Below are 24,537 nucleotides of genomic sequence, written 5' to 3'. Positions count from 1 at the left end.
GGACAATTGAAGTTGTGGTTACTGTAGCTATAGGTTCTTTGTTGTGAAACGTACTCCGGACCAAGTCCTGGACGTGTATTTCAGTGTAGTGTAAATGATATATCACCAAATGTAACGGGTTTTGCGTCTATACAAGGACAACTATATAGACGAGCTTGCACGAATAAGCTGTATGACAAAGTAACTGCTTTTACCAACGACTAGGAATGAACTCAGTATTGATACCCTTTCGCTCAAGACTGTGTGCTAGTTTTTAATTCGTTATTCATAGTTGAGTCTAGATGTCCAAACTACAGCATTGTCGTGATCCAAAAAACGTAGATAAAAAAGAAGTAAATCAAATGAGTTATGTTTCAGAAAGAACATCAAGTTAAGGAGATTTCGCATTCATACTTGTCAACAGAGAATTAAATTTCTCAATTGCATTACCAAGCTCACGTACGAACGCCTCCGCGAACTCGTCCTCAATGACGCCTTCTCCCCACGTTATAGTAATATTGACGCTTCCAGATGGAGATCCAATTGGGTTGAGTGTAATTGCTGGCCCAGCCACGCAATCATCCTGAGCGAAATACGCCTCTGTAATGGTCCACCCTGCCTGAGCTTCCCCATCCGAGGGTGCTTCCAATTTGAAGGCACCAACGTTAGAAAGCTCCAAGCTCACGGCGCGTTTCTTCCCAAGTTTGTTTCTGAAGAAGCCTTCGTAGTTCCCAAAGAGGTATTTCATTGAACCAACGGTTTCACGTGTTTTGGGCACTGCGGCGTGAAGTTTCTTGGAGAACGACGCAGCGCGTTGCCAGTCGAAGTTGATCTCTTTGATCGTGTCCCTTTCCCCCTTCGAATTTGATTTGGCGATGGGTTTCGAGGAAGGGAAGGAGGAGACACGCTCTGAAGCATGATATACAGAGACAAATTCTCCCATAACAGTAAGTGGTTGATTTGCAAGTGGACGGAGCGATATGGGAACACTGCATTGGAGACGGGTATACTTCGCATTTCGCTTATCTGAGGAAACTAATCTTGCGAGCACTTCAACAGAGAGCATATAGAGTACCGCTGTAAGTGTTGTTCCGTGTTCCCTTGCGGTAGTTAGCATGCACGCACTGTTTTCCGGAAGGACGGTGAGAACGCGCGCACGCGTGTGGAACGGGCATGGTGCAGAGGAGACAGGTGTTCCTGTCCATGTGCGTCGTGCCCTCGTCCAGGAGGCAGGGATGATGAGTCCTGCGATGCTAGATATAAGGGTACGTAATGACACGGAGAGGTCCGTAAGCGTTTCAAGTGGTGGTATCAGATTGAGGGTTGTTGGTGTCTTCACGACTCTCCAATCAAAGTCAGCAGGAACATCTTCAGAGGCATTGAGACCTTCGAGGAAAGTACGGAGGAACGCGACGCCGCTCTGTCCATCGCCAATACAGTGATGCCATGCGAAAAGGACGGTATTCCGAGAAGTGATAGTTAGTCGCCACAATGGCGTGTTGGGACCACCATCTGAACGGTGAGGCCGGGTGAACTCGTCCTGCATGATCTTTGCAAGATCCTGTTCCTCCTCGTCTAAGAAACGAACAGCATTTTCTAAATTGAGGGTCTCCAATCTCTCCAGTGCGTATACAGCCTTTGTCTTTCCATTCGTAGCTTTTCCTGAGCTCGGTACGGCCCTCACAGAAAGTGCAGCATGTGTACGCAGTGCATGAAGAATCGCCAGGTACACTTGTTCCTTTGTCAAACGCGTGTGTTCATCGGAAGCATTTACGAATCGGCCAGCGACGATGACACTAGAGTCGAGCTTAAGGTCTTGACGCGCTATGTGAAAGCTTTCAAGAAAGCCTGACGCGAATAAAGCAAAATGTCAAATTTGTATGCGATTCGCGAGTTGAAAATCTCACCGGCTGGCCTGTACACCTTATCACTTGCCATTTTTACAGCAACGTCAGGAGGCTAAAGGTATGGATCTGACACGAGCTATTTAAGAGAAACTCCCTTGAGAAACTTGAGTTGAAAGTCAGCTTGCTTGCAATTCGGCTGCATTTTGTAGTTTTCTGATACACATTGTGGTCGGACATAAGTCCATCGGCTATAATACTCTCGGACGTTCTCAGCGTAAAGCGGAATGACTCAACAAAATGCAGTAATGATCGCAGTATCCAAGTGAGGAATGTTAGTATCCGTTCATAGTATAAACTTTTCTAGAATCTCCGTATGTGGGATTTTTTAAAAGTAAATACATAAGGCTTAGTCTGAGCGCAGAATGGTATATGATACTTCGATCCTCGACTCGCCAGCTCATCAAACCATACAGTTTGACTCTATAAGCATCGACTCCTGGTAAGCGTATCTACTTGTAAATAGACTCTGACTCTGACGTACTCCCTTAGAACGTATTAAGTTACGCGCCAAGTTCATTCGGAATATCGAAGGGCAGTATTTGAGTACGGAGGTCGTGGTCGTATAGGAAAGATTGAACTGTTAGATGAATGTCTATTACTGTACTGAGAGTTCAGAACCAGAATCATTTTGTCCAAGGATGTGTACCAGACTTCGATTCGCTATTCACAGTCGAGTCTAGATAGTCAATCCACAAGATTGTCGTTATTCGAAGGGGACATAGACAAAATGAAAATCGAATGAAATCACGATCCCGGAAGAGATTGACTGTAAGTCAAGGAGATTTCATATCTGTACTCGCCAATAAGGAATTAAAATTCTTGATCGCATTGCCAAACTCGCGTACGAACACGTCCCCAAACTCATCCTCAACGACACCTTCTCCCCAGGTAACGGAAATGTTAACACCGCCGGACGGAGATCCTATCACGTTGATCTTAACTGCTGGTCCGACTGCACAGTCATCCTGTGCGAAATACGCCTCCGTGATCGTCCACCCTGCCTGAGCTTTGCCACCCGAGATTGAATTTGTTTTGAATGCGCCAACGTTAGAAAGCACTAGGCTTCCTTCGCGTTTCTTCCCGAGTTTGCTTTTGAAGTAACCTTTGTAGTTCCCGAAGAGGTATTTCAATGAACCAACAGTTTCGCGTGTTTTCGGGACCGAGGCATGTAGGTCCTTGGAGAACGATGTCGCTCGTTGCCAGTCAAAGTTAAAGTCTGCGTCTACGTCCTTTTTTCCTTTCGAAGTGGATTTGCTGGAAGGGTAAGGGGAAGGGAAAGAGGAAAGACGCTCTGACGCGTGATACACAGAGACGAAGTCTCCCATCGCAGTAAGCGGTTGATTTGCAAGTGGACGGAGCGAGATGGCAATACTGCATTCGAGACGGTCGTACTTCCTGTTTTGCTTGTCAGACGAAACTAGTCTTGCGAGTACCTCAGTGGAAAGCAGGTAAAGCACCGCAGTAAGCGTCGTTCCGTGTTCCCTTGCAGCAGCCAGCATGCGTGCGCTGTTTTCCGGAGGGATAGATAGAATACGTGCACGTGTGTGGAAAGGCCAAGGTGCAGATGAGACAGGTGCGCCGGTCCATGTGCGTCGTGCGCTTGTCCAAGAGGCAGGAATGAAGAGCTTTGCAATGTTGGGAATAAGGGTACGTAATGAGACAGAGAGGTCCGTAAGCGTCTCGAGTGTTGGTAAAAGCTCGAGTGTGTTTGGTGTCTTCACGGCTCTCCAATCGAAATCAGCGGGAACATCTTCAGACGAGTTGAGTCCCTGGAGGAAAGTACGAAGGAACGCGATACCGCTCTGTCCATCTCCAATACAGTGATGCCATGCAAAAAGGACGGTATTCCGTGAAATGACGGTTAGCAGCCATAATGGTGTGTTGGGACCACCATCCGAACGGTGAGGACGCGTGAACTCGTCTTGCATGATCTTTGCGAGATTCTCTTCCTCTTCCTTTTCGTCTAAGAAACGAACAGCACCTTCCAAATCGAGGATCTCCAATCTCTCGAATGCGTATATCGCTTTCGAAGTCCCCCTCGTAACTTTTCGTATGGTTGGTATGACCCTCGCGGAAAGCGCAGCGTGTGTCCGCAATGCATGGAGAAGCGCTAGATACACTTGTTCTTTCGTTAAACGCGTCTGTTCGTTGGTGGTATTGAGAAATCGTCCAGCAACGATGACAGTAGAGTCAAGCTTGAGGACTTGACACGCTATATGGAAACTTTCGAGACGACCTGACGTGGGAAATATGGCAGTCAACTTCGCAAAGATTTGCATATGCGAAAATCTTACCAGCCGGTCTATATAGCCTATCACTTGCCATTTTTCTGCTTGAACACAGTTAAGAAAGTAAAAGTATGAACCTGGCACTGTTGCTTTGGGGAATTGCTTTTGTGGACTCGAGTTGAAGGCCATGCCCCACGTTGGCTGCATTTTCTAGCTTTCTGGACGTTGTAGTCGGACTAAAGTCCATCGGCTAGGCTCATTGAGCATTTGCATGTGCTCTGCGTAAGACAGTATGACTCGACAAAATGTAGTGAACAAAGCGCAGTGATGAACAGTGGCATCCGGTAATAATATATACTCGAACTTCTAAACAGCCCTGTTTGTGGGATTTATATCAAAATAAAGTACAGGCGGTCTATCAAAATTACGTGAGGTTAAGGTCAATTTGCTTTTTGTCAAACTTAAGCTCACATTAGTCTAAGCGCGAGAGGGTACAGCCGACGGCGGTACTTCTATCCTCGTTACTAGCTCGTCAAACAAAGCACTCTTTTCTTGAACGTCGCGGACGAGTGGGTTTGTCGGGTATTTCGAAGATAGTTGACTGCGAAACAAATTTAAAAAAAAATCAGTATTTTGATGCATTGAAGAAAAATGGAATCCTTACGTGAATAACTCATCTGCTTCGCCTTTCTTGCTAGCACCTAGTCCTGCAGCAACAACGCTCGCACATAACGCTTCTTCCTCACCTTCTCCACCCTCGTCGCCCTTCAGGACCTCTTCCAAGTCTGAACGCGCTGGTCCAACCTCACCACGTAACAGCCGTGCAACACCACGGGAAGCAAGTAGATGTGTTGACGCCAAGGATGGGTTACCAAGTTGCTCGGTGTAGAATGAGTTGCTATCCGCATATGCGTCTGATCCCGTCGCAAGGCCAATAGCGGCTTCGATAGACTGTAAGAGGAGATCGTCTTCTGCCCAATTGAGTGCACGAGCGTGCTCCTTCTTAGCCAGGTCTGCGCGTGAGATTGAGAGGTAAATCTGAACGACAAGGGATACACTACATTTGCAACGCATTCGATCAGCTAGTCTGGAAAGCACTAGTAGAAGAAAACATACGCTTCAAGGCTCTCATTATTCGTCCCCACCCCAAGCGTCTCCAACGCCTCCTCCACTTCACCAGCTCGCGCAAAGGCAGTTCCAGCGAGGACACGCACCTGCCACCTCTCCTTCACATCTACATCTTCTCCTTCCACCTCCACGCACAAATCACGTAGCTCTTCCAAGGGAACGTCCTTGTCTTCTTCTTCCTGTTCTGCCTGCACGAACCGCGCAAGTGCACGCACAGCTTTCAACGAAAGTGACTCCGGCTCGACAGGTACGAACTTAGAGACTTCTTTAGCCTTTCCGAGAGCAATTAGCGAGCGCGCTTTGTAGAGAAGGAAAGCATCGTGGTCTGGAGAAGATGCATCTGGCAGTGTAAGGTTTGCAAGCGTCTTGTACGCGCCTAACAAATGAAAAGTCAACTAAATTTACATCATAAGCATAATATGAGCAGTACCTAATGTGAATTGCTGCCTAACGTGATACAGGTCTGAAGAATCCATGATGAGTATGATAATTTGCTAGTAAAAGTACTTCGAGTTGTTAAGCAAGCGGGGAGCCATAACGTGTCCGTGACGTAGGTACTTGTGACAATGCATCCCGGATTCGGATTTTCTTGTTGTCATTATTTTTTTTTTAAGTAACGCAAGTCTTTGGTGATGGAAAACGTCATTTTATTCTAAGCAATGTTAATTCCTTTGCTTTATTTCTGCTACATACAAGTTGTAATCGATCATGAAGTGAAGAACATGGCGTACGAATCCGTTTCAGCACCAATAACAATGGTATAAAGTTAGCGAAGACGAAGAAGCGGAAGGGATGGTACAATACAGTCATTAACCGTTCCTTTGAACACTACCGTTCCTTTGAACACCCCCCCTTAACTCTACAACAACTTACTGTAAAATCTCAAAAAAATAGAATTACTTAGAGCTATACTTTTACTTTAAGTATATGAATTTTGAAGCAAAAATATTCAGTATTTATTTGTACAGAAAATCAAAACCAGTAAAAATGAGTGAATTCAAATTATATGACTGTAAACAACTTTTTTTTGAGATGCTTCTGCTCAATAATTCAAATTTAAAACTACATATTTGTATTCTTCTGTATCATAGTTACAATTTGTATCTTTTATTATGGATATTGAGTGTGTATTTAAATTAATATTGAACAATTTGTTGAGACTACTCTAAAAGCGTGACAGCTGAAAAATGATCAGCATGAATGACCTCATTACTCAAAACACTAGGTTAATGACACATCGGTAAAGCTATAGTCTGTTATGCTAAATACACTTTTTTTCCTCTTGTTTCCTCATTCTCTAACAACTCTACATCTATGACAAAGTCTGCTGAATCTAAATTGCTACAAAGAAGAGAAGGAAAAGAAAAAAAGAAAAAAATATTGTTGCTGCTATGGAAATGTATCAGGCCAAGCTAGAACAGCTACTGGACAAGCATTGAGGGCTCCGAAAAATCGCTGACATGTTTGAAGGAGTGATGATGGGTACATTAAGAAATAGGGTGGCTGGAAAAAAGTCTATTTTGGAGTTTAATACTTCAAAGACAAAGCTAAGTGAGGAGGATGAAACAGCACTTACTCAACTAATACAGATTTCTTCTGACCAAGGCTGCCCCTTCACTTGCAATGATGTTCAACATACAGCAAACTGTTTGCTTGAGGTACAAAATGGACCTGGGTACTTGGAGTGTGGACCTACATTTGTTCAGCAATTCCTCAAGTGTCACTATAATGAATTGAAGACTTACTAGAGTTCTCCTCTGGATATTCAACAAGCAAACAGATTGAACCCTACAACTGTTCATAAGTGGTTTGACATTGTAGAGGACAAAATTATAAAGAAAGGAGTCTTACCTGAGAACATATTTGGGATGGATGAGTCTGGGTTTCCTCCAGCCAATAATAGTATGAGGTGTGTTATTGGAGCTAGAGGGAAAAGGATTCAGCACAAGCAAGGAGGGGCAAATAGAGAGACTGTAACTGCTATTGTTACAATCTGTGCTAATGGCACTTACCTGAAGCCAGTTATCATCTTCAAAGGTCAGAATATCTGGTCTAAATGGACAGAAAATAATGTTGTAAACACTAGGTAAGTAAACATACTTTCTAAAAGAAAGAGACTAACTTGCCTGATAGGTTTACTTGCTCTCCTAATGGCTGGACTGACAGTGAAATTGCTCTAGACTGGTTCCAGAATTGTGAGGGATTACCATATATAGTAGACCATACATAGAACCTCTTTACTAAAAGGGTGTAATGTCAAGCTTGGCTTGACACCTGGTCCACACTATATATACTGATAAATGTTTGTGTCCTAACATTACTCTCCTCTCTAGAGTCATGTGTCCTCACATGACCAGTATATAGAGTTTGACCCCAAGGGTTACTATTTCTAGCTTAACCTTGACAGCCTTTAGAGGTAGGGAGAGATATCCTAATATAGAGTTCTGGCCCTAGTATTCCAAGTAACTGAGAAATTCACTCCCCCCCTTTTAGGAAGCTTATTCTCAGCCTAATACTTTTACTCACAGACAACCCTACATCAGGATTGAACCCCTGACTGCTCTAAGCTTGACATTATGTGAGGGATTACTATATATAGTAGACTATACATAGAACCTCTTCACCAAAAGGGTACAATGTCAAGCTTGGCTTAACACCTGGTCCACACTATATATACTGATAAATGTTTGTGTCCTAACAAGAATCAGTTTGAGCCAAGTATAAGAGAGCAGGCAAATGGACATACTTGAGTTCTCATTCTTGATAGTTATAACTCTCATTACTCTCTTAATCTTCTTAATGTGGCTGCTACAAGTAATGTCTGTATTCTTACATACCCACCTTATTACATGCATACATTATAGGGCTTGGATGTAGTGTGCTTTGCTAAGATGAAACAGATTTGGAGAAATCTTATTAACAAATTTGAAACACATGTATTACAATGTGTAGGAAAGTAAGACTTTTTAGGACTGTTTGGAAGAGCATTTCTACTTGCCTTTGACTAGCATACTATTCAATCTGCCTTCTGTGTTACAGGAATACATTCATTCAACTAGGATGTCATTTCTCCAGAACAGTTACAACTGAGCAAAGTTGGTTCTATATCCTCCTCCTTTCCCTTACTACTGTCTACTCTAGTCCATTGTATTATGGCTGTATTTCACCATCAGCCTCCAATAAGCTTTGATGTTGATGTATCAACACACCTGCTAGTAACTACACCTTCTGTATTGTCATCTCACATTCAAGACTGTTGAGACACTAGTTCTTATAGTAGTAGTATTATTACACCACCACTACAGACCTATCCAGATGCCAGCTCTTATAGTAGTAGTATTATTACATTGCTACAGGTTCCCATCATTAATCTAGTGATTGATCCATCCCTGTACACACTAACAAAACAAATGTGCTTAATGTACTCATTACTAGTAATGTTAGTGTCTGAAAGTTTTCTAGTAAAGAAAGAACAACTTACCTCTTCAGAAACACTTCCACCACTTGTACTAGAGAAGGTTCCTTCACATCTTGAAGATCCAGACTGGAAGCTTATGGACCTGTGCTTGGATCAGTTAGCAGGACAAGAACTTGGAGCAGAAGTCAAGGAACTCACTAAGAACATTACTCAGGCATGTTAGCACATCAAAATCAGTCATAGTATTACAGAAGGGGCTCAAGCACAGCTTGTTCTAGCCTCTCTTCTTAATGCTAGGCTCCAGAATGCCCTATACAAGAAGGAGAAAGGAAAAACAACAGAGAACTCATGAGTTTTTAATGATGGAATGCTAAAGATCATGACCTCAGATGAGACCAGGGAAAAGCTCAGACAGAGGAAGGAGTTGAAGGATAGAGAGGAGAAGGAGGCCCATGTATGAAAGGAGGAGGCTAAAAGGAAGAAGGATGTCAATGATACAATTGAAAGCAAATGGAAACAAATCAAGACACACTATGACAAAGACCTTGCCAAATAGCAAGATAAATGCACCATGTGGAAGGAAGAGGGGCTTCTAAAGGCTTACTAGAGCCCTAGACTATCTAGACCAACAAAGAAACAAGTCCAGGAGTGTCTACTATGAGAGAGGGGCATGAACAGTACTACATATGAAGAAGTAGTGTCTGGATGAGGTAAATGCAACCCAGACCTGTGTAGGTGTGATGAACAAGGCTGGAAGTGCACCTAGAGCTGTGGATAAAGTCATAGAACAATTGTGCATACAAAATAAAGCAAGAGGAGCATGCTGAGAGTGAACATAGGAGCACAAGTTGAGAGCATAGGGGTGAGGAGGATGAATGTGTGCCAGCGTGACACTGTGTCACAGGGTGTTCAAAGGAGCAGTTTTTGTGACAAATCCTCTCATTTTTACTACATTCATTTTAATTTTTCTACAAATCCTAATGGCCTGAAAAAATTCAGGCATGCTCTTATTGCCATTTAATTCCTAATTACAGCTTAATTTTTCCTAATTTTTTGTGTAGAGTAAAATACAATCAAATTTAAAGTTGGTGTTCAAAGGAACAGTTAATGACTGTATAATAGAAATCCATGCAAGGGATCAGCTGTGGTTGTTGAATTGCAGAGAAGAAAAAATAATGACAGCGAGATACGAACTCCGGCTTCTGTCACTGGCTGGAAATCTACAATGAGTGTCGGTCGACTTGGTTGCCCAGCACCTTAGGCAAGGTATAACGCCCATCATGCAAGGTCTCAAACTCCTCCGTCCAGCCTCGCTGAATTTACGCGTATTTTCCGCCGTTTCGTCTCCACAGCGGATATTCGTGACCCCGAAACATATCCAGAGTCGACTGAGCTTTGGTCGGAGTCACGCTTTCTTTTCGCTCGCTGTTCTGCATATTGCTGCACTCCAGACCTTGCACCCTCCTTGTTTCTTTCGGCTTCGGTGGGATTGGACAACGGAAAGGCACTTCTACCATCCTCGTCGACACCTTTCACTACGCCCTCCTTCGTCTCTCCATCACGGTCATCAGTTCTTCTTGCTTTTCGCCGAATCATAGCTAAGGTGTCTTCAAAAATCTTCAGGGCCGGGTCTACCACATAGTCTATCTCCGCCCCAACGTAACAAGCCCAATCAGGATCGAAGCTATAATGGTGCTCCGTGAGCACAGACTTTGAAATGGCATGACGTTCCTCGTTCAGGATCTCATCGAAGTTATGAGGAGGTATGATGTCTTTCGGAGAATAACGATACACTGGATGGCACAAGAGTTTGCGTAACTCCCTGACGCACGGTATTAAGTCGTGGAAGTACGGCTGGAAGTTGGCAAGTACGTTCGTTTCGAAGGCTTCGTCGTCGATGATATCCGTATACTTAACGCGGAATAACCTGCTGCATCTTTCCGACCCCGAAGAACCATCCACTCTCCATCTGTCCAATATAGTTCCCTTCATACTGGATTTGTAAGGCGTCTTCGGGCCAAGGGATGCTGTACAATGCCAGCATAAAAGATAGAGCAGTGACTCTAGGTCATACATCGCTTGGTGCTCGATCTTGATACCCATACTGCTCGCAAAAAGGACGTCCAACGCCATGAAGATTGCAGTTCCCTAGTTAGCATAGTTAATGACTATCGTAGACGAAAATAGTATGCAAGGACACGTACAGCGGGATCACTTCCATGGTCAGGCTGGTTAACTACACACTGCCCGAAGTCGATGAGATAACCCGTGCGTAATTCACTTGGCTGATCCGGCTTCTGCGCAAGGACAATGTTTCCATAACTGACATCCCTGTGGTACATACCCTTCCCTGCTAATTCTTTGATGGCTATTTGAAACACATTAGACAGGATTGGTATATGTCAACCGGATACAATGCCTACTCACCTCGAGTAATGTCACGAAAGACAGAAACAAGCTCTTCCAAGGACGTGAAGGTACTTATGTTGTCTCCGTAGGGAGATATAATCAACTGATGATGGATTAGTTCGGGATGTGCTGCGTCTATTAATCCCCATGGTATCCCTATATCATCAAGCCATCCCCTGCATCTCCGTGAAGAGACGGGATTGCCGTTAGGAGCAGGATACTTTACGGTGCAGTAGTTGACGAGTTGAGCGACGTTTTCTAGGCCACAAATCCGTTCCATCATCTGAGCTTCGTTACGATGTTTTTGATAATCACGATTGGACCACTTATCGAGCCAAACGTCCTTGTTGATGTACGTCTTGCCATCACGCTCGACAACACGAATAATAGACTTCTCGCCGAACATGTTCCACACTTGGGTATGGTGATCCAGTTCTTCCTTGACGAGGTACTCTTCCTCGTTCACACGAACATACAATTCACCATCTTTCCGTACCAAGGAATTATCATGACCAAGTTGCCATTCGTCCGCAAAGAAAAAGCCGGCAAGGAGCCAGTCAATGGCATTTCCTTCCCTAAGACGATATCGTATGCTAGAATAATGACCAGAACGATCGAAATAATTTAGTGTGAAGTGCGTGCCAAGGAACACAACGCCCAGGACGAAGTTTCGGGGTTGGCTGTTAAAAATGTGATGGGCGAAGCCAAGGAGCCGATCTGTGCCTGACTGCAGGCCAGAGATACCATCGACGACTACAATTGGACAATGTACATTTCTCCAGGTTACATCCTCACTGTCCACAAGGTCCTGATCGACCAAGACTAAGTCCGGCTTTTGCCTACGATCGAGGTCGGACATCCCCTTGCCTGTCGACCCGAATCCGAAGCGACAGCTGAATCCTCGTCGTGGTGATGTTCCCAAAGGGGCATACCCCTGGCACATTGTGCGACCAACGTGATTGAACAATTCCGCGACTCTGCACCCTGGGCCTCGCGAGGAATATTTATTGTATTCGCTGATATTCATCAAAACTCTCCGTAACGGCAGGTCGATACACGCCTCAATCTCGCGGTTGCTTTCTTTAACTTCTTTCGCAGACCTTGGGCGTCTACGTCGGGCTACTTCCGTTGCTTGCTCAAAAACGTCGTGGGGGAAGATTTTCCGGAGATCCTCGAGATTTATGGCAAAGCCATGACCTTGATGATACAAGTTCTTCTCCGATTCACTGTGGAGAAGATTAGCCATCGATAGAGTGTCTACACCGGAAAATAGCTTACGAGATACACGGCCTTTTAGCATCACCTTCAGCTTTCTCGCTGCTTAGAGAAATATGCGAAAATCAGAACAGCGCATGAAATCTTTTGGTAAAGGGACGTACGAGTCTGGGATGTCAATCGGCTTAGTACGTGCACCACAATGTGGACAAGTCATGGCGAGCAGCTAAGTGGACAATTGCGCGTTGCCACACGCTGGACGAGGTGAGGTGAAGGTGAGCAACCAAGGACCCAGGACACGACGGAGATTCACCAGCGACTCGTGGCTGTGCATTGAAATTATGTCGTGTCGGACTTTCAAAGCGCGACGTCACGCTTCATTGTTGTCGCGGTTGTCACATTCACGTGGTGTCACGTTATCTCTTTGACACGTGCTACGACTTTCAGGCACTCCCTCACTCAGTCATTGTCATTTTTGACTAAAGCTTCTCGGGTCTACTGCAGTACTGCCCGCAATTCTGACAAATAGCTTCCCACTGATAGTGGATTCTATCGTGCATGCTCATTCGCTGCAAGTCCTATCACTTCTTAAGAACGTTGCCAATCTATGAAGGGAAAGAGACTGAATTGTCCAGGGGTGGTCGTTCCTCGGGGCTGGTTTTTTTGCCTATGTCTGTGCAGGGGGCAATGCAGGACTAACTGTGAATATCACTTCCCGCTAGCCACTTGTCCACGCTATCTCACAGAAGATCACAGACACGTTCCTCCCGGAAGTCGTTTACGATGGCATTGCCTTGATTCATAAAACGAAAATAGTACTAGTAACTGGCTGTGGAAAGGCCGTTCTAGTTCTCTGGGAATTGAAAGTCGTGGACTGGCATGCGGACTGGTTGATGCACTATTCATCAAACTGCGCACACTCTTTTGATTAGATTTGCATCAGCTGGGCGCTTAGTACTCCATCGTGTTGATATTCGGTCCTGGCACTAAAAACGATTGCTTCTAAGAGTAATACAACGTGGCTGTGATTGATGCACGAGGTTTAAGAAAGGCATAATTAGAGGCTGATACTACGTGATAAACGCCAGTCCCTTCGGGATTAGCTATGCATGGACAGCATAACGAATACTTTACGAGTCAACCACCCACATTCGGTTCCTTGAACACGATTTCACGATTTCATAGATCTGCTTCTAAGCCCGTTTCATCGCCGAGCGTCTGCGACATGCGCATCAGAAGTAAGTCATTATTTTCCGGTGCCATTATCCAAAAACGCAAAGATAGCTGATTCTTTGTTAGCATTGAGTAGCAACCTGGTACAGTAAGGGAATTGACCACACGAAAGTCTAGCTGCTGATTCGCCATGAGTCCTCAACGCCTTCATGGAAATGTGGCATTGGCGTGCGTTGTTTATCGCTCTTGACTAGAGTGGTTCGGCATAATTTCATATGATCAACAAGATAGAACATCGCCATTTCTGCACAGCCGTATAATACCCATATATCTTATAAAGGCAAACGTCGCATAATCGGCTGCCTGGTTTCCTCACCACATCCACCATGGATTGTGCACTTCCTCCCGCAGAGCAAATCTCTCTTAAGTCCTATTCCGATGCAGCAACCCAAGTTGCGCAGTTAAATGAAGTTGTCAAAGAGCTGGTCTTACGCCTTCTGCCAGCTCTTCAGGGCACCGCCTCACCTGAAGACCTGCACGCCCGGCTTCATTTGTCACTCTTGCAGGGTAGTGACTCTTTCGAAAAAATTCGAGGCAAATCTCCAGACTCTGCGACGGATTCTCAGGATACTTCCACTCTGGGGACCAAGGAACGACCCTTGGAAAGTGCTATCCAGCAACTGTTTAAGGCACTTGTACGACGTGATCACAAATCTGTTTTCCGGTGAGAGTGCTTCGGACTAGCCACTGATCTGGAGACTAAAGTACTCTTAGCATATTGGAGGTAGCACCGTCCCTCGTTAATCGGCAACACGAAGGCGGGTGGTTCCCGTTGCACGCTGCAGTCTTGACGGGTGATGTCGAGCTTGTTAAGCTAATTCTTTCAAACCCAAATACGGATGTGACAGCCGTGTATGAGCCAGGGGAATCAGAAACCAATTCCGCGCTCCTAGACCTTGAAAGCGAGCTCGGAATATGCGCTGATGGTACGAGTGGGGCGTCGCCGCTGCACTATGCATGCATGATAGGAAACGCAGATATCATTGATGTCCTTATGCGGCACGGGGCATTGCCCGATTCTCTGGACGGGAAAAAGCAGGAACCTATCGAGTATTTCAATTTAGAACATGACTTGGAGGTCGCGATCAAGTTCCGTGAATTATGCGCAGAGCGGCAGGCTCGAGAAGACTTTTATAAAAGTGCGTTATTTGAATCTTTTCGGAATATGATAAACGTAATGTTAACTTGCCCTAGAGAGCGCAAATATCGATAAATTTGCAGATTTGATATGTCAGAACAACTTTGTTCTGTTCCAGCAGTCAGTACCGTTCCTAGTTGATATACTCGATATTCTAGGTATTGACAAGGTGTGCGCTGCTAGGGCTTTGTCTGAATTTCCTGAAGAAGCTTCAAGGTTTACATATTACGACTTCACACTTTTGCACCTTGCGGTCATTCATCAACGCCGTTCCTTTGTTGAGCTGTTGTTGACCACCTGTCCCGACTTGATCAACAGGATTGACGATCGTTCGAGCTATACTTCTGATAACTCCCTCTCGTCATTTGCGCCTCCCATCTTTCCTCATAAATACGTGAAAGATGCAACTGCTTTGCACTACGCCTGCCTCACAGGAGATCTAGACATCATCACTCTACTCATTAATGCCGGTGCAGACTGGAACATTAAAGACGGTAAAGGCAGAAAGCCTGAGGAGCTGCTGTATCCGAAACGTACAGACCATCAACATGTGAAGCGGTTTTTCTCTGATCTCTGTGCGGCTCAAGAGGAAAGGAGCAAGCCGGAGAAGTCGCAGCCCGAAAATGGTGATGTACGCGACGACCCGGAACACATCGATTCGGAAAGCTCGTCTGAGTCTTGCGAGTCCGATGATGACTCTTCAGAGTCTCAACGTGATAAAGATGATGACGACTCACCCCCTAGGGTCCCAATTCGTGAGTCGTTCTATTCTTTCCTTATATTTCAGCATGTAGGGCATAGACTCATTCAGACTTTAGAGTCTTTTCTCGATTTAGAAAAGCGCCTGGAGGAATAGCTCGTGGGGCAACGCGGTCCAATTCAAGCAGTAGCCCATGCAGTCCGATTACGCAAAGCGGAGTGGCTGGATCCCGACCGTCCACTTACAATGCTCTTTCTTGGTAGTTCCGGCGTTGGCAAGACAGAACTAGCGAAGCAGCTAGCACTATTTGTTCATGGAGAGAATGGGCTTGCGACGAATAAAGGCGAACGCATTAAAGAACTTGAGAAGGAGAAGGCGTTCGTGCGGATCGATATGAGCGAATATCAGTCAAGTCATACCGCATACAACCTTATTGGTGAGTTCGACGTTTTTATTGGCTATGGCTGTTGTTGATGCGTGTACTAGGTTCTCCAAAGAGTTATGTGGTTCGTTACATCAAATTTCATCGCGTATGTCCAAATTAAACATCTGTAATGTTTTTCTAGGGTTATGGTGATGGTGGAGCTTTGACAAACCCGTTGAAGAAAAACCCGAAGGCGATTGTCCTGCTAGACGAGATTGAGAAAGCACATCCAGACGTGCTTACTTTGTTCCTCCGAGTATTTGATGACGGTCGGATAACGGACTCTAAGGTTAGCAGTTTTTCGAGTATCCTCAGAGGAATGCTTAATGTATCTATCCATCCCTAGGATGGCGTGATCTACTGCAAGGACGCCATTTTCATTATGACATCGAACATCGCATCGGACAAGATTAAAGAGAGGTCTCCGGAGCTACGCAGGCTTGTAGCTCATGCAGAGACTGAGGGACGGCCAGAGTTGTACTTAAACGCTATTCGAGGATTCACGCGCTCTATACATCCGCAACTCAAGTGTGCATTGAAGCGAGACGAATTCATTGGACGGATTAACGAGATTGCTGTCTTCCTTCCACTCAGTGAGGAGGAAATCGGGACCGTCGTGGAACGTGAACTTGGTATATGGACAAAGCGCGCAGAAGAGAAGCATAGTATCACGTTGAGTTGGTCTGAAGAGGGTGGGTGTCTTTTCCTTTTCTTCTCTCGACTTCCCTTCTTACCAAAGGACAGTTGTGCAAAAGTTGGCAACTGCGTATGATATAAACTATGGTGTTCGTTCTGTTACACACGAGGTGCAACGCATTGCTATTCACCTTGTTGCTGATGCGCAGATTTCGGGTCGGATTTCTGCTGGGTAAGCGTGTTTGATCTTTGTTTCCTTCTAAATTTTCTAAATCGCTTCCTTTCTTTCAGCTACAAGGCACGCCTGTCTACCGATGAGCTTGGTGATATCAAGTTGGATATCGACCCAGAGGACGCCCCAAAGGATGGTCTAGAGGATGGCCCAAAGGATGGCCCAGAGGATGCAGAGGATGGCCCAGAGGATGGCCCAGAGGATGCAGAGGACGGCCCAAAGGAAACTCCAGAGGATGGCCCAAATGGCACAGAGGACGGCACAGAGGACGGCCCTAAGGCAGGTCCAGAGGACAGCCCAAAGGATGGCCCAAAGAACGACCCAAAGGATGGCCCGGTGGACGGAACTACCTAATCTTCATTGCTGTGATCATCGTGTCTGTTATTCCTTGGATTTATAGTAATTTGTGCCAGCTATATGATTGCTTAGTTGCACCCATAGTTTGTGTTAGGGTGGAAGAAGTGCAAATTTTAAAATAAAATAAAAAATAGCTCAAGTTGGCAGAGAGATATTCTCACTGTGATGAGATTAGTGAGCAGAAACAACCCAAATAACATAAGGTTCCCAAATTCACTGTTGCCAGTCAAGTTCCAAAATTCCAGAACACAACCAACTAACGTATCTGCATCTCAAAATGCACTGCCATTACAGATCTGTGTTCCATCTATACTTATTGTCTGAAAAAGTGTGATTCATGCAATAAGCTCAAAATTAGTAAACTGCATTCTTGTTGAAGATAGATTAATTGGTATACGGGAATAAGAACAGAAATTGTGTTTTGTTTCATGTACAGCTATGTAGAAATAATATTTGATATTAATTTATTATTAAAACTGGTCCTTTACGTCTTACGGAGTGTGGGAAGTTTCCAAAAATCCGGAGTCGCACATGATTTGATGAGCCCTCTCGTTCGACCATTTTGTATTTTCGACGAACAGCTTGGAGAACTTGCTAACAGCGATCTGCCTAACGAATCGATGGTTTCGAATAGTCCAAAATGTGCACGTTGTTGATGCGGCTGCCATTGCGAAGACAAAGAAATGCAAGCGGAAGGCATGAAGTGGAATCTGGATGGAGGTTGTAAATAGGTCATGCGTCCTCCTGCTTGGTGAGGCATGGGAAGTCATTGTCTGCACGTGCAGGAACGGGATTGAAATCGGTGGAAGACAGTCTTCCAATTTCTGGGCGTTTGACTTTCCCGGCTTGCAAGTCGCCATAGTTGGCCAGTACTTTCTGACGTCCTTCCATTTGACTGCCTGCTTTCCGTGCCACTTTGACCGTCAGTCGCTTCAACCATAAAGTGGGCCAGAAATCCTTTTTCCAGACCTATCCTATCATGGTATTTGTTTGGTAAACAGCGGCGAAAGTGACAGAAACTTTTGGTTGTGTGGAGTGCTTGGTGGGATGGGACTTCTTCGTGAAATGGTACGAGATTTCATTCCCGGGTCTTTTATTAAATAGATGTGATCCTGCCCACTTATTGGTTTAATATCGAAGATGATGGCTTCGAGAAACCGGCATGTCGAGGCTGTTGCAGTTTCGCCGACACAGAGACACAGGAAGATCGATAACAGTTGATAGACGCCCGAGTTGCAGTGGAATTGAATTGCGCGTGGGCCAATTTATTTCGTACCAAATACTTCTATAACGGAATTCACCGCGTTTATTACGTAGAAAGCCTGCCGATGTCTTACATTTACGCCCTTATCGTCGCTGCGCGTCTGTGGCGCGGTTATTAAAAGTAACGATAACATCATTTTCCACTACCTTTGGCACACAAACTGCGAAGGTCACTGACCACCAATTGCCGCGCGTGACCACTCGGAGACAGGATTGGGCGCCAAACCGCTTGTTCCCCTTGTTCCACGGAACATTTAGAAATTAGCTTTCACAAGCGTGCAACGCGTTCGATCCGCGGCAATACATTGCCAATGTAAGTGAGCTTTGTCACCTGCAGTGAAGCCATTTGGTGCATTATTCATGCTGTTTACAGCCCAAAACATCGCTGTTGCAGCACGGATGCTGGACACACGTCATATAAAGCAGGCACAACATACTTGGTTACCTGGACCTAAACAAGGCTCACCATGGATCACAAAACCTCTACTACCGAGCACATTCGCCTCAGGCCTAATTCTGGTGCAGCAAGCCAAGTATTTTTGCTTATTGCCATTGTAAAGGAGCTAGTCTCGTTCTTGTTGGCGCTAGTTCGGGGTATTACCTCGCTTGAAAGTCTATACACTCAACTCCGGGCGTCGCGCCTGGAACGCCGTCGTTGTCTCGGTGGAATACCAAGCAGAGGTCCAGCTTCTGAAACGGACTCTGAAGACACGACTTCTACCTTCGGCGTATATGATTGCTCTCTGGACAGTGCTGTTCAACAATTATGCAGGGCAATCGTACGTCGTGACTGCGAGGCTGTTTCGTGGTAAGAATGCATTCGATTAACTAACAGTCTTACGACTTTAACCAATTCCTTCACAGTATGTTGAAAGCTGTTCCCTGCCTCGTGAGCAAACGGCATAGGGGTGGTTGGTTCCCACTACACGCGGCTGTCCTGTCAGGTGACATTGATCTGATCAGGCTGATTCTTTCATGTCCAAACACAGACGTCAATGCTGTGTATGAAGTAGGCACCACTTCTGTGCTCTTTCCCGACCTGGAGAGAGAGCTTGGTTTACACGTTGATGGTACAACGGGGGCGAGACCGCTTCACTATGCATGCATGATTGGCAATGCCGATATCATCAATTTGCTTACCCATCATGGAGCATTACTGAATGCACGGGATGAATGGCAGCGGGAGCCTATCGATTATTTCGATATGCAGCGAGACTTAGACATTGCAACTGCATTCAGTTACCTATACAATAATTGGCGTGATCGACACGAGTTCTACAACGGTATGTGGACCGAGTCGGTTATATGCATATTGCTTTTCTGACAGTCTATTTTTAGAGTACGCAAATATCGATGATGTAGCGGACTTGATACGACAGGATAAGTACGACTTGTTTAAGCAGTAAGCATCCCAGTTGAAATTAGTCGGCAGTTCGAACAGTGAAATACATTTACGCTAGGGCTTTACATCGACGGCCACAACTCGCTTCGAAGTTTACGTATTACGATTACTCTCTTTTGCACCTTGCTGTTGTTCGGGGGCGTCGTTATTTCGCGGAGCACCTTTTATCAATATGCCCGTCTTTAATCAACGAATATGATAACCGTTCGATCTGGTCGTGTGAAGCCTCCCTCTCGTCATTCGCACCTCCAGGCGTTCCACACAAACATGTGAAAGATGCGACCGCTCTGCATTATGCCTGTCTCATAGAGGACTTAGACATCATTACTCTGCTAATCAAGGCCGGCGCCGATTGGAACATCAAGGACTACCGAGGCCGGAAACCGGAGGATCTGTTCTATCCGAAGAGTGAGAATTACGATCATATAAAGAACGTTTTCTCATGCCTCTGCGTCGCGGAAGAGGAAAAGAGGAAGATGGCTGTTGAGGAGAGTGTATGCCATGGTGACGTAAACGCGTGGAAGGAGGCCGAGCGTATCGGCATGAATGCTTGGTCTGACTGGGGAGAATGCCACGCCAACACCAAGGAGCCTTTGCTTGAAGTCAAACGCGAGGAGTGCGTCGACGTACCACCTCCAAAGCCTCCCGCCCGTAAGTAGCTAAATACTCTTCCTTTCCACGATTTGTTTAACTCATAAATTTCTTATTGTAGAATCGTTCCTTTCCCTCGAAAAGGTATTGGAAGAGACGCTTGTGGGTCAGCGAGGTCCAATACGAACTGTGGCGAACGCAGTCCGATTACGGGAAGGGAAGTGGGTCGACCCCGATCGACCACTCACGATGCTCTTTCTTGGAAGCTCTGGCGTCGGAAAGACGGAGCTAGCTAAACAATTAGCTCTGTTCATTCATGGCCAGAACGGGCTTTCGACGAACAATGGTGACCGCGTCAAACAGCTTGAAAAGGAACATGCTTTTGTTCGTATTGACATGAGCGAATATCAGGAGCGCCATTCGGCGTACAATCTTATCGGTAAGAGTATCACTCGTGTGCGATCGGTTTTCTTCTACTGACGCAAAAACCAGGTGCCCCGAAGAGCTATGTAGTAAGTCACGGCCTTGTCCACCAATAAACTGGTATCTTCTAATGACATTTTCTCCCAGGGATACGGTGATGGAGGTGCCTTGACGCAGCCATTGAAGAAGAACCCGAAGGCCATTGTCTTACTCGACGAGATTGAGAAAGCACATCCAGATGTGCTTAATATGTTCCTCCAAGTTTTCGACGACGGTCGGATAACAGACTCAAAGGTAATTTAACTCCCAATCCTCCATTAGAACCCACTGACAAAAAATTTTAATCCAGGATGGTGTCGTCTGTTGCAAAGATGCGATATTCATAATGACGTCCAACATCGCATCGGACGAGATAAAAGAAAGTTCCTCAGAGCTACGTGAACTTGTCGCTCTCACAGAGACAGAAGACAGGCCAGAGTCCTACCTACACGTCATTCGGGAGTTCACGCGTTCTATTCGTCCAATCTTGAAGCAATCGTTGAAACGCGATGAGTTCATTGGCCGGATAAATGAAATTGCTGTTTTCCTGCCACTTAGTGAGGAAGAGATTGAGATTGTTGTGGAGCGCGAGTTGGGTGTGTGGGCGAGACGTGCAGAGGAAGAACATGGAATCAAGCTGAGCTGGTCTAATGAGGGTGCGTATCCTTACACTTATTCCTTCTTACCTAATTACGGTCATACTTACGACTCTTTCTTTTCTTTCTTTATTCAGTTGTGAAGAAGTTGGCGTCGGCTTACGAAATCAACTATGGCGTTCGTTCCGTCGCGAATGAGGTTCAGCGCGTTGCAATACACCTAGTCGCTGACGCACAAATTTCGGGGAAGATTAACGATAAGTGCGTGTGGTATTCCTTCGTTCCTTCATCTTGTTTTTCTTCCTAAATACCAAGTTGAATCTATATTTATTGCTTTGTTGACCGCTCGCTTCTTTTTAGGTGTAATGCAGTTCTGTTGACCGATGAATTCGGTGACATCAAGTTGGATACTACTTCAGAGGACTGAAGAGCCTAATCACCTTAATTTCCCTCTTTGTCCTAACCCAAGCCTAACGTTTCTTTTGGTATTATTTGGCATAATTGACTATCTACAGTAACTAAACACGAGTATTAGTCACATATTAAGCCACAGTCTCCTTTCAAGTACAGTTTTGCAACAGTGAAGCACAGTAATACTATTAGTGTAATTAGCTCGAATTAACACATGGTATACTCATTAGAGCTAGTTTACTAGTCGAGACGAGAATAAGGAGTCCATAATTATCTTCTACAGTATTTTCTCTACGTAAATGATTAGAATCGTGGACAGTGACCGAACGAACCATAGAAATGAAATGAAAGCGAGTAAAGACAGGAAGTATCAATATGCATATCACCAGACCAGCAGTAGTACGCTGGTTGCAACGCATTGATAACGGCATCCCACCAACCAGCACAGAGTATACAGCGTGTATGTATGCACGCACACACGCAATCCACGCATTAAATCCACATCTCTCATGAGTCACATCTCACACTTCACACCTCAAACGCATCCGCCCAATGCCTCAAAACTCCCCACCCCCTCTTATGAAACGCATACCCAACCACATCCCTCGCAACAATCGTCGCATGTGAGTTCCTCAACGGATCAATATACGCACGATGTTTCGTCATTCTCGGTAATGCGTTCAACTTGCGAATCATTTGGAGTTGTTGAGGGGTTAGGACGGGTTGGGCGTCCGGTGTGGAGAGTGTGTCGAGGGAGTCTGTGTCGTCGTTGTCTTCTTCGGATTCGGAGGCTGCTTCGGAGTGGAGTTCGGAATGCAGTTCGGAGTGTGGGGCGGAGGCGGAGGTGGGAGAGGAGAGGGGGGAGTCGGGTCTGGAAGTTGAAGCTGAGGAGAGTGAGAGTTCGAATTTCGCTTTTGGTTTGGATGGTGTACGGGTGTGATCCGCAGTCTTTTGTGTCTTGGCAGGCGGAGGAGTGAACCAAGAAGACGAAGCGTCCAACGCTTCACCATTCACATCCGTAAAAGACTTCTCCCTCCTCGGTGGAGTGAGAGTTGACCCCTGGTCGTCCTCGATAGCATCTACCACTGCTTCTTCGATCCCGCGTTCAAAGCGTGAGACCGCGTGCACGAGTGCGTTTTCGTTACCTTCGAGAAGTCGGATACGTGCGCGTGAGGAACGGGTGTGGAGAGAGAGACGGACGAGGATCATGGAGAGGAAGGCTGGAATGAGGACCGGGAGTAGTACCAAGGCGAGCTACGCATATACACGCACGAAATAAAAGTTAAATTAGCATTATGTACGAGGTTGAAGTGAAAATGTTAGATTGAAGTTACGCACGACATTAAGCGGGAACTTAAGCGACTGAAGCGGCGGAGGGAGGAATCGCGACGGGTTAAAACTCTTGAACCACGCCGGTGACAGAGGTTTTGGCACGACTTTGACGGGGGGCGTATCGGGTGTACTGTACGAAAGCATTATCGGCTCGTATTTCGGGTCAAATTCTCTGTGAATAAGTAACCATGATTTAGTACGTCTGCAATGTAGGACCAGGATCTGTGTTGGGTACGCACACGTTGATACCTGTCTTGGAACGGTCTACAAACGGATCTATGGGTTCGATGAGCGCGGTAGAATATGGTACGGTCAAGTCATTAACGCTATCAAGCCAGAAAAATATTGGTAAAAACGTTGGCGCATACAGTCGAAGCAAAACATACGCGTTTCCGTAAATACGTATATGCTCGAACAGACATAAAGCTTGGTAGAATATCTCCTCTATAAAGAAGATAGCTTGTCAATACCTCTCTACACGCATACACGTCACAATAAAACAAAAGTAAGAGAAACACTCACTAGGATCAGCCATAACCTCCAACAGAGCCCGTCCACTCACACCCCACTTATCAACCGCATAGAACTGCTCTCCCGTCCGACTCAACATCCTCGGTCCCAAAAACCAGGTGATGGTCGACCAAAGCGACGCAGCCCGAACAAGCCCGATATGCGGGGTTGCGAAAGTGGCGAAGTTGACTGGCTTGATGTGAGTGAAGAAATTGCGTTGGTAGAGGATACTAGAATTTGAAGGAATTGGGAAGTTAGACTAAATGCGAAAGTCTAAATGAAGGTCAGAGTATATGCGTACGTACCCGACGACGTAACGAGAGAGAAGACCGCCTAGGCTGTACCCCGCAATAGAGAACTTCACCACCTTCCCGCCGCCTTTCTCAATCTCGTCGACTCTCTTCAGCACCTAACAAAATAACCAAAAGATCCAATCAATAAGAGGCAAAAACAATTATATTTGAAAATCAAAAAGCCTGCTCACCTCATCAGCAACCCTCTCCCCTCCCCAATCAATCCCATCATACGTCGACTCGTCCCTATTCGTCTTCGCGACCAACACGTCCAGCTCCACATCATCACCGTCATTGGCACTTTCCTTCGAGGTTGAATTTTTCGAATGGTGGAGAGAGTCAGGACCCTTAGACTCCTTAATGATACGACACATCTCCGCCAAATGCGCTGGGTTCCCCCACATCCCGTGAACAAGGATGAGGAGGTGGACGTTACGCACAGACATCTTGAGCAGTAGTAGCAAGTTTCAATGAATTTTTACAGGAGATGAAAGTGTTTCGAAGGTGAATAAGGAGAGTTAGTGGTGGTAAGAAGAAAAGAGCATGGCTGATAGAGGTGTTGACGCTAACGGAAACCACGTCCGCAGTGTCAGCGTCCAAAAAGTATGGTGACGACAGCGCAGATCACCGGCATCATGTAATCTCATTACTAATTAGCATTACATTTTTATTG

At 45.6% G+C, this 24,537-nt stretch overlaps 8 protein-coding genes across 8 annotated transcripts; 3 read left to right on the top strand and 5 right to left on the bottom strand.

Annotated features, from left to right (window-relative positions):
• Window positions 1-255: 255 nt before the first annotated feature.
• On the bottom strand, window positions 256-1,917 carry FOMMEDRAFT_164268 (uncharacterized protein; the record flags this gene model as incomplete). Its single annotated transcript, XM_007261127.1, has 2 exons — window positions 256-1,827; window positions 1,887-1,917. The coding sequence occupies 2 exons, from the start codon at window positions 1,915-1,917 to the stop codon at window positions 371-373; spliced, it is 1,488 nt and encodes a 495-aa protein (XP_007261189.1). The 3' UTR covers window positions 256-370.
• Window positions 1,918-2,659: 742 nt separating this feature from the next.
• On the bottom strand, window positions 2,660-4,165 carry FOMMEDRAFT_149747 (uncharacterized protein; the record flags this gene model as incomplete). Its single annotated transcript, XM_007261126.1, has 1 exon — window positions 2,660-4,165. The coding sequence occupies one exon, from the start codon at window positions 4,163-4,165 to the stop codon at window positions 2,660-2,662; it is 1,506 nt and encodes a 501-aa protein (XP_007261188.1).
• Window positions 4,166-4,774: 609 nt separating this feature from the next.
• FOMMEDRAFT_73853 (uncharacterized protein) lies at window positions 4,775-5,718 on the bottom strand (the record flags this gene model as incomplete). Its single annotated transcript, XM_007261125.1, has 3 exons — window positions 4,775-5,171; window positions 5,231-5,618; window positions 5,673-5,718. 3 exons carry the CDS (start codon window positions 5,716-5,718, stop codon window positions 4,775-4,777), a joined length of 831 nt encoding a protein of 276 aa, XP_007261187.1.
• A 1,377-nt stretch (window positions 5,719-7,095) lies between these two features.
• Window positions 7,096-7,472, top strand: FOMMEDRAFT_73942 (uncharacterized protein; the record flags this gene model as incomplete). The annotated part of the gene is made up of 2 exons (XM_007261124.1): window positions 7,096-7,292; window positions 7,376-7,472. Coding segments are annotated over 2 exons (294 nt in total), but the record flags the coding sequence as incomplete, so codon positions are not given.
• Window positions 7,473-9,672: 2,200 nt separating this feature from the next.
• FOMMEDRAFT_15959 (uncharacterized protein) lies at window positions 9,673-12,570 on the bottom strand. The gene is made up of 5 exons (XM_007261123.1): window positions 12,449-12,570; window positions 12,348-12,389; window positions 11,088-12,295; window positions 10,865-11,028; window positions 9,673-10,808 (listed from the first exon to the last, which is right to left on the bottom strand). The coding sequence occupies exons 1-5, from the start codon at window positions 12,499-12,501 to the stop codon at window positions 9,951-9,953; spliced, it is 2,325 nt and encodes a 774-aa protein (XP_007261185.1). The 5' UTR covers window positions 12,502-12,570; the 3' UTR covers window positions 9,673-9,950.
• Window positions 12,571-13,843: 1,273 nt separating this feature from the next.
• FOMMEDRAFT_149744 (uncharacterized protein) lies at window positions 13,844-17,001 on the top strand (the record flags this gene model as incomplete). The annotated part of the gene is made up of 9 exons (XM_007261122.1): window positions 13,844-14,181; window positions 14,232-14,656; window positions 14,712-15,410; window positions 15,540-15,791; window positions 15,842-15,861; window positions 15,922-16,068; window positions 16,126-16,471; window positions 16,524-16,647; window positions 16,707-17,001. The coding sequence occupies 9 exons, from the start codon at window positions 13,844-13,846 to the stop codon at window positions 16,999-17,001; spliced, it is 2,646 nt and encodes an 881-aa protein (XP_007261184.1).
• Window positions 17,002-18,734: 1,733 nt separating this feature from the next.
• FOMMEDRAFT_149742 (uncharacterized protein) lies at window positions 18,735-21,745 on the top strand (the record flags this gene model as incomplete). The annotated part of the gene is made up of 10 exons (XM_007261121.1): window positions 18,735-19,075; window positions 19,132-19,550; window positions 19,606-19,669; window positions 19,728-20,320; window positions 20,382-20,699; window positions 20,753-20,772; window positions 20,831-20,977; window positions 21,033-21,378; window positions 21,456-21,579; window positions 21,679-21,745. 10 exons carry the CDS (start codon window positions 18,735-18,737, stop codon window positions 21,743-21,745), a joined length of 2,439 nt encoding a protein of 812 aa, XP_007261183.1.
• Window positions 21,746-21,909: 164 nt separating this feature from the next.
• On the bottom strand, window positions 21,910-24,386 carry FOMMEDRAFT_15957 (DUF676-domain-containing protein). The gene is made up of 7 exons (XM_007261120.1): window positions 24,056-24,386; window positions 23,877-23,980; window positions 23,584-23,801; window positions 23,448-23,505; window positions 23,301-23,387; window positions 23,068-23,233; window positions 21,910-22,983 (listed from the first exon to the last, which is right to left on the bottom strand). Exons 1-7 carry the CDS (start codon window positions 24,308-24,310, stop codon window positions 22,258-22,260), a joined length of 1,614 nt encoding a protein of 537 aa, XP_007261182.1. The 5' UTR covers window positions 24,311-24,386; the 3' UTR covers window positions 21,910-22,257.
• Between the last annotated feature and the right edge of the window lie 151 nt (window positions 24,387-24,537).

The sequence above is a fragment of the Fomitiporia mediterranea genome (genome assembly GCF_000271605.1).
Source record: "Fomitiporia mediterranea MF3/22 unplaced genomic scaffold FOMMEscaffold_1, whole genome shotgun sequence".
Taxonomy (NCBI): domain Eukaryota; kingdom Fungi; phylum Basidiomycota; class Agaricomycetes; order Hymenochaetales; family Hymenochaetaceae; genus Fomitiporia; species Fomitiporia mediterranea.
The sequence above is the reverse complement of the archived record's forward strand: the minus strand, read 5'-3'. Positions and strand labels throughout refer to the sequence as shown.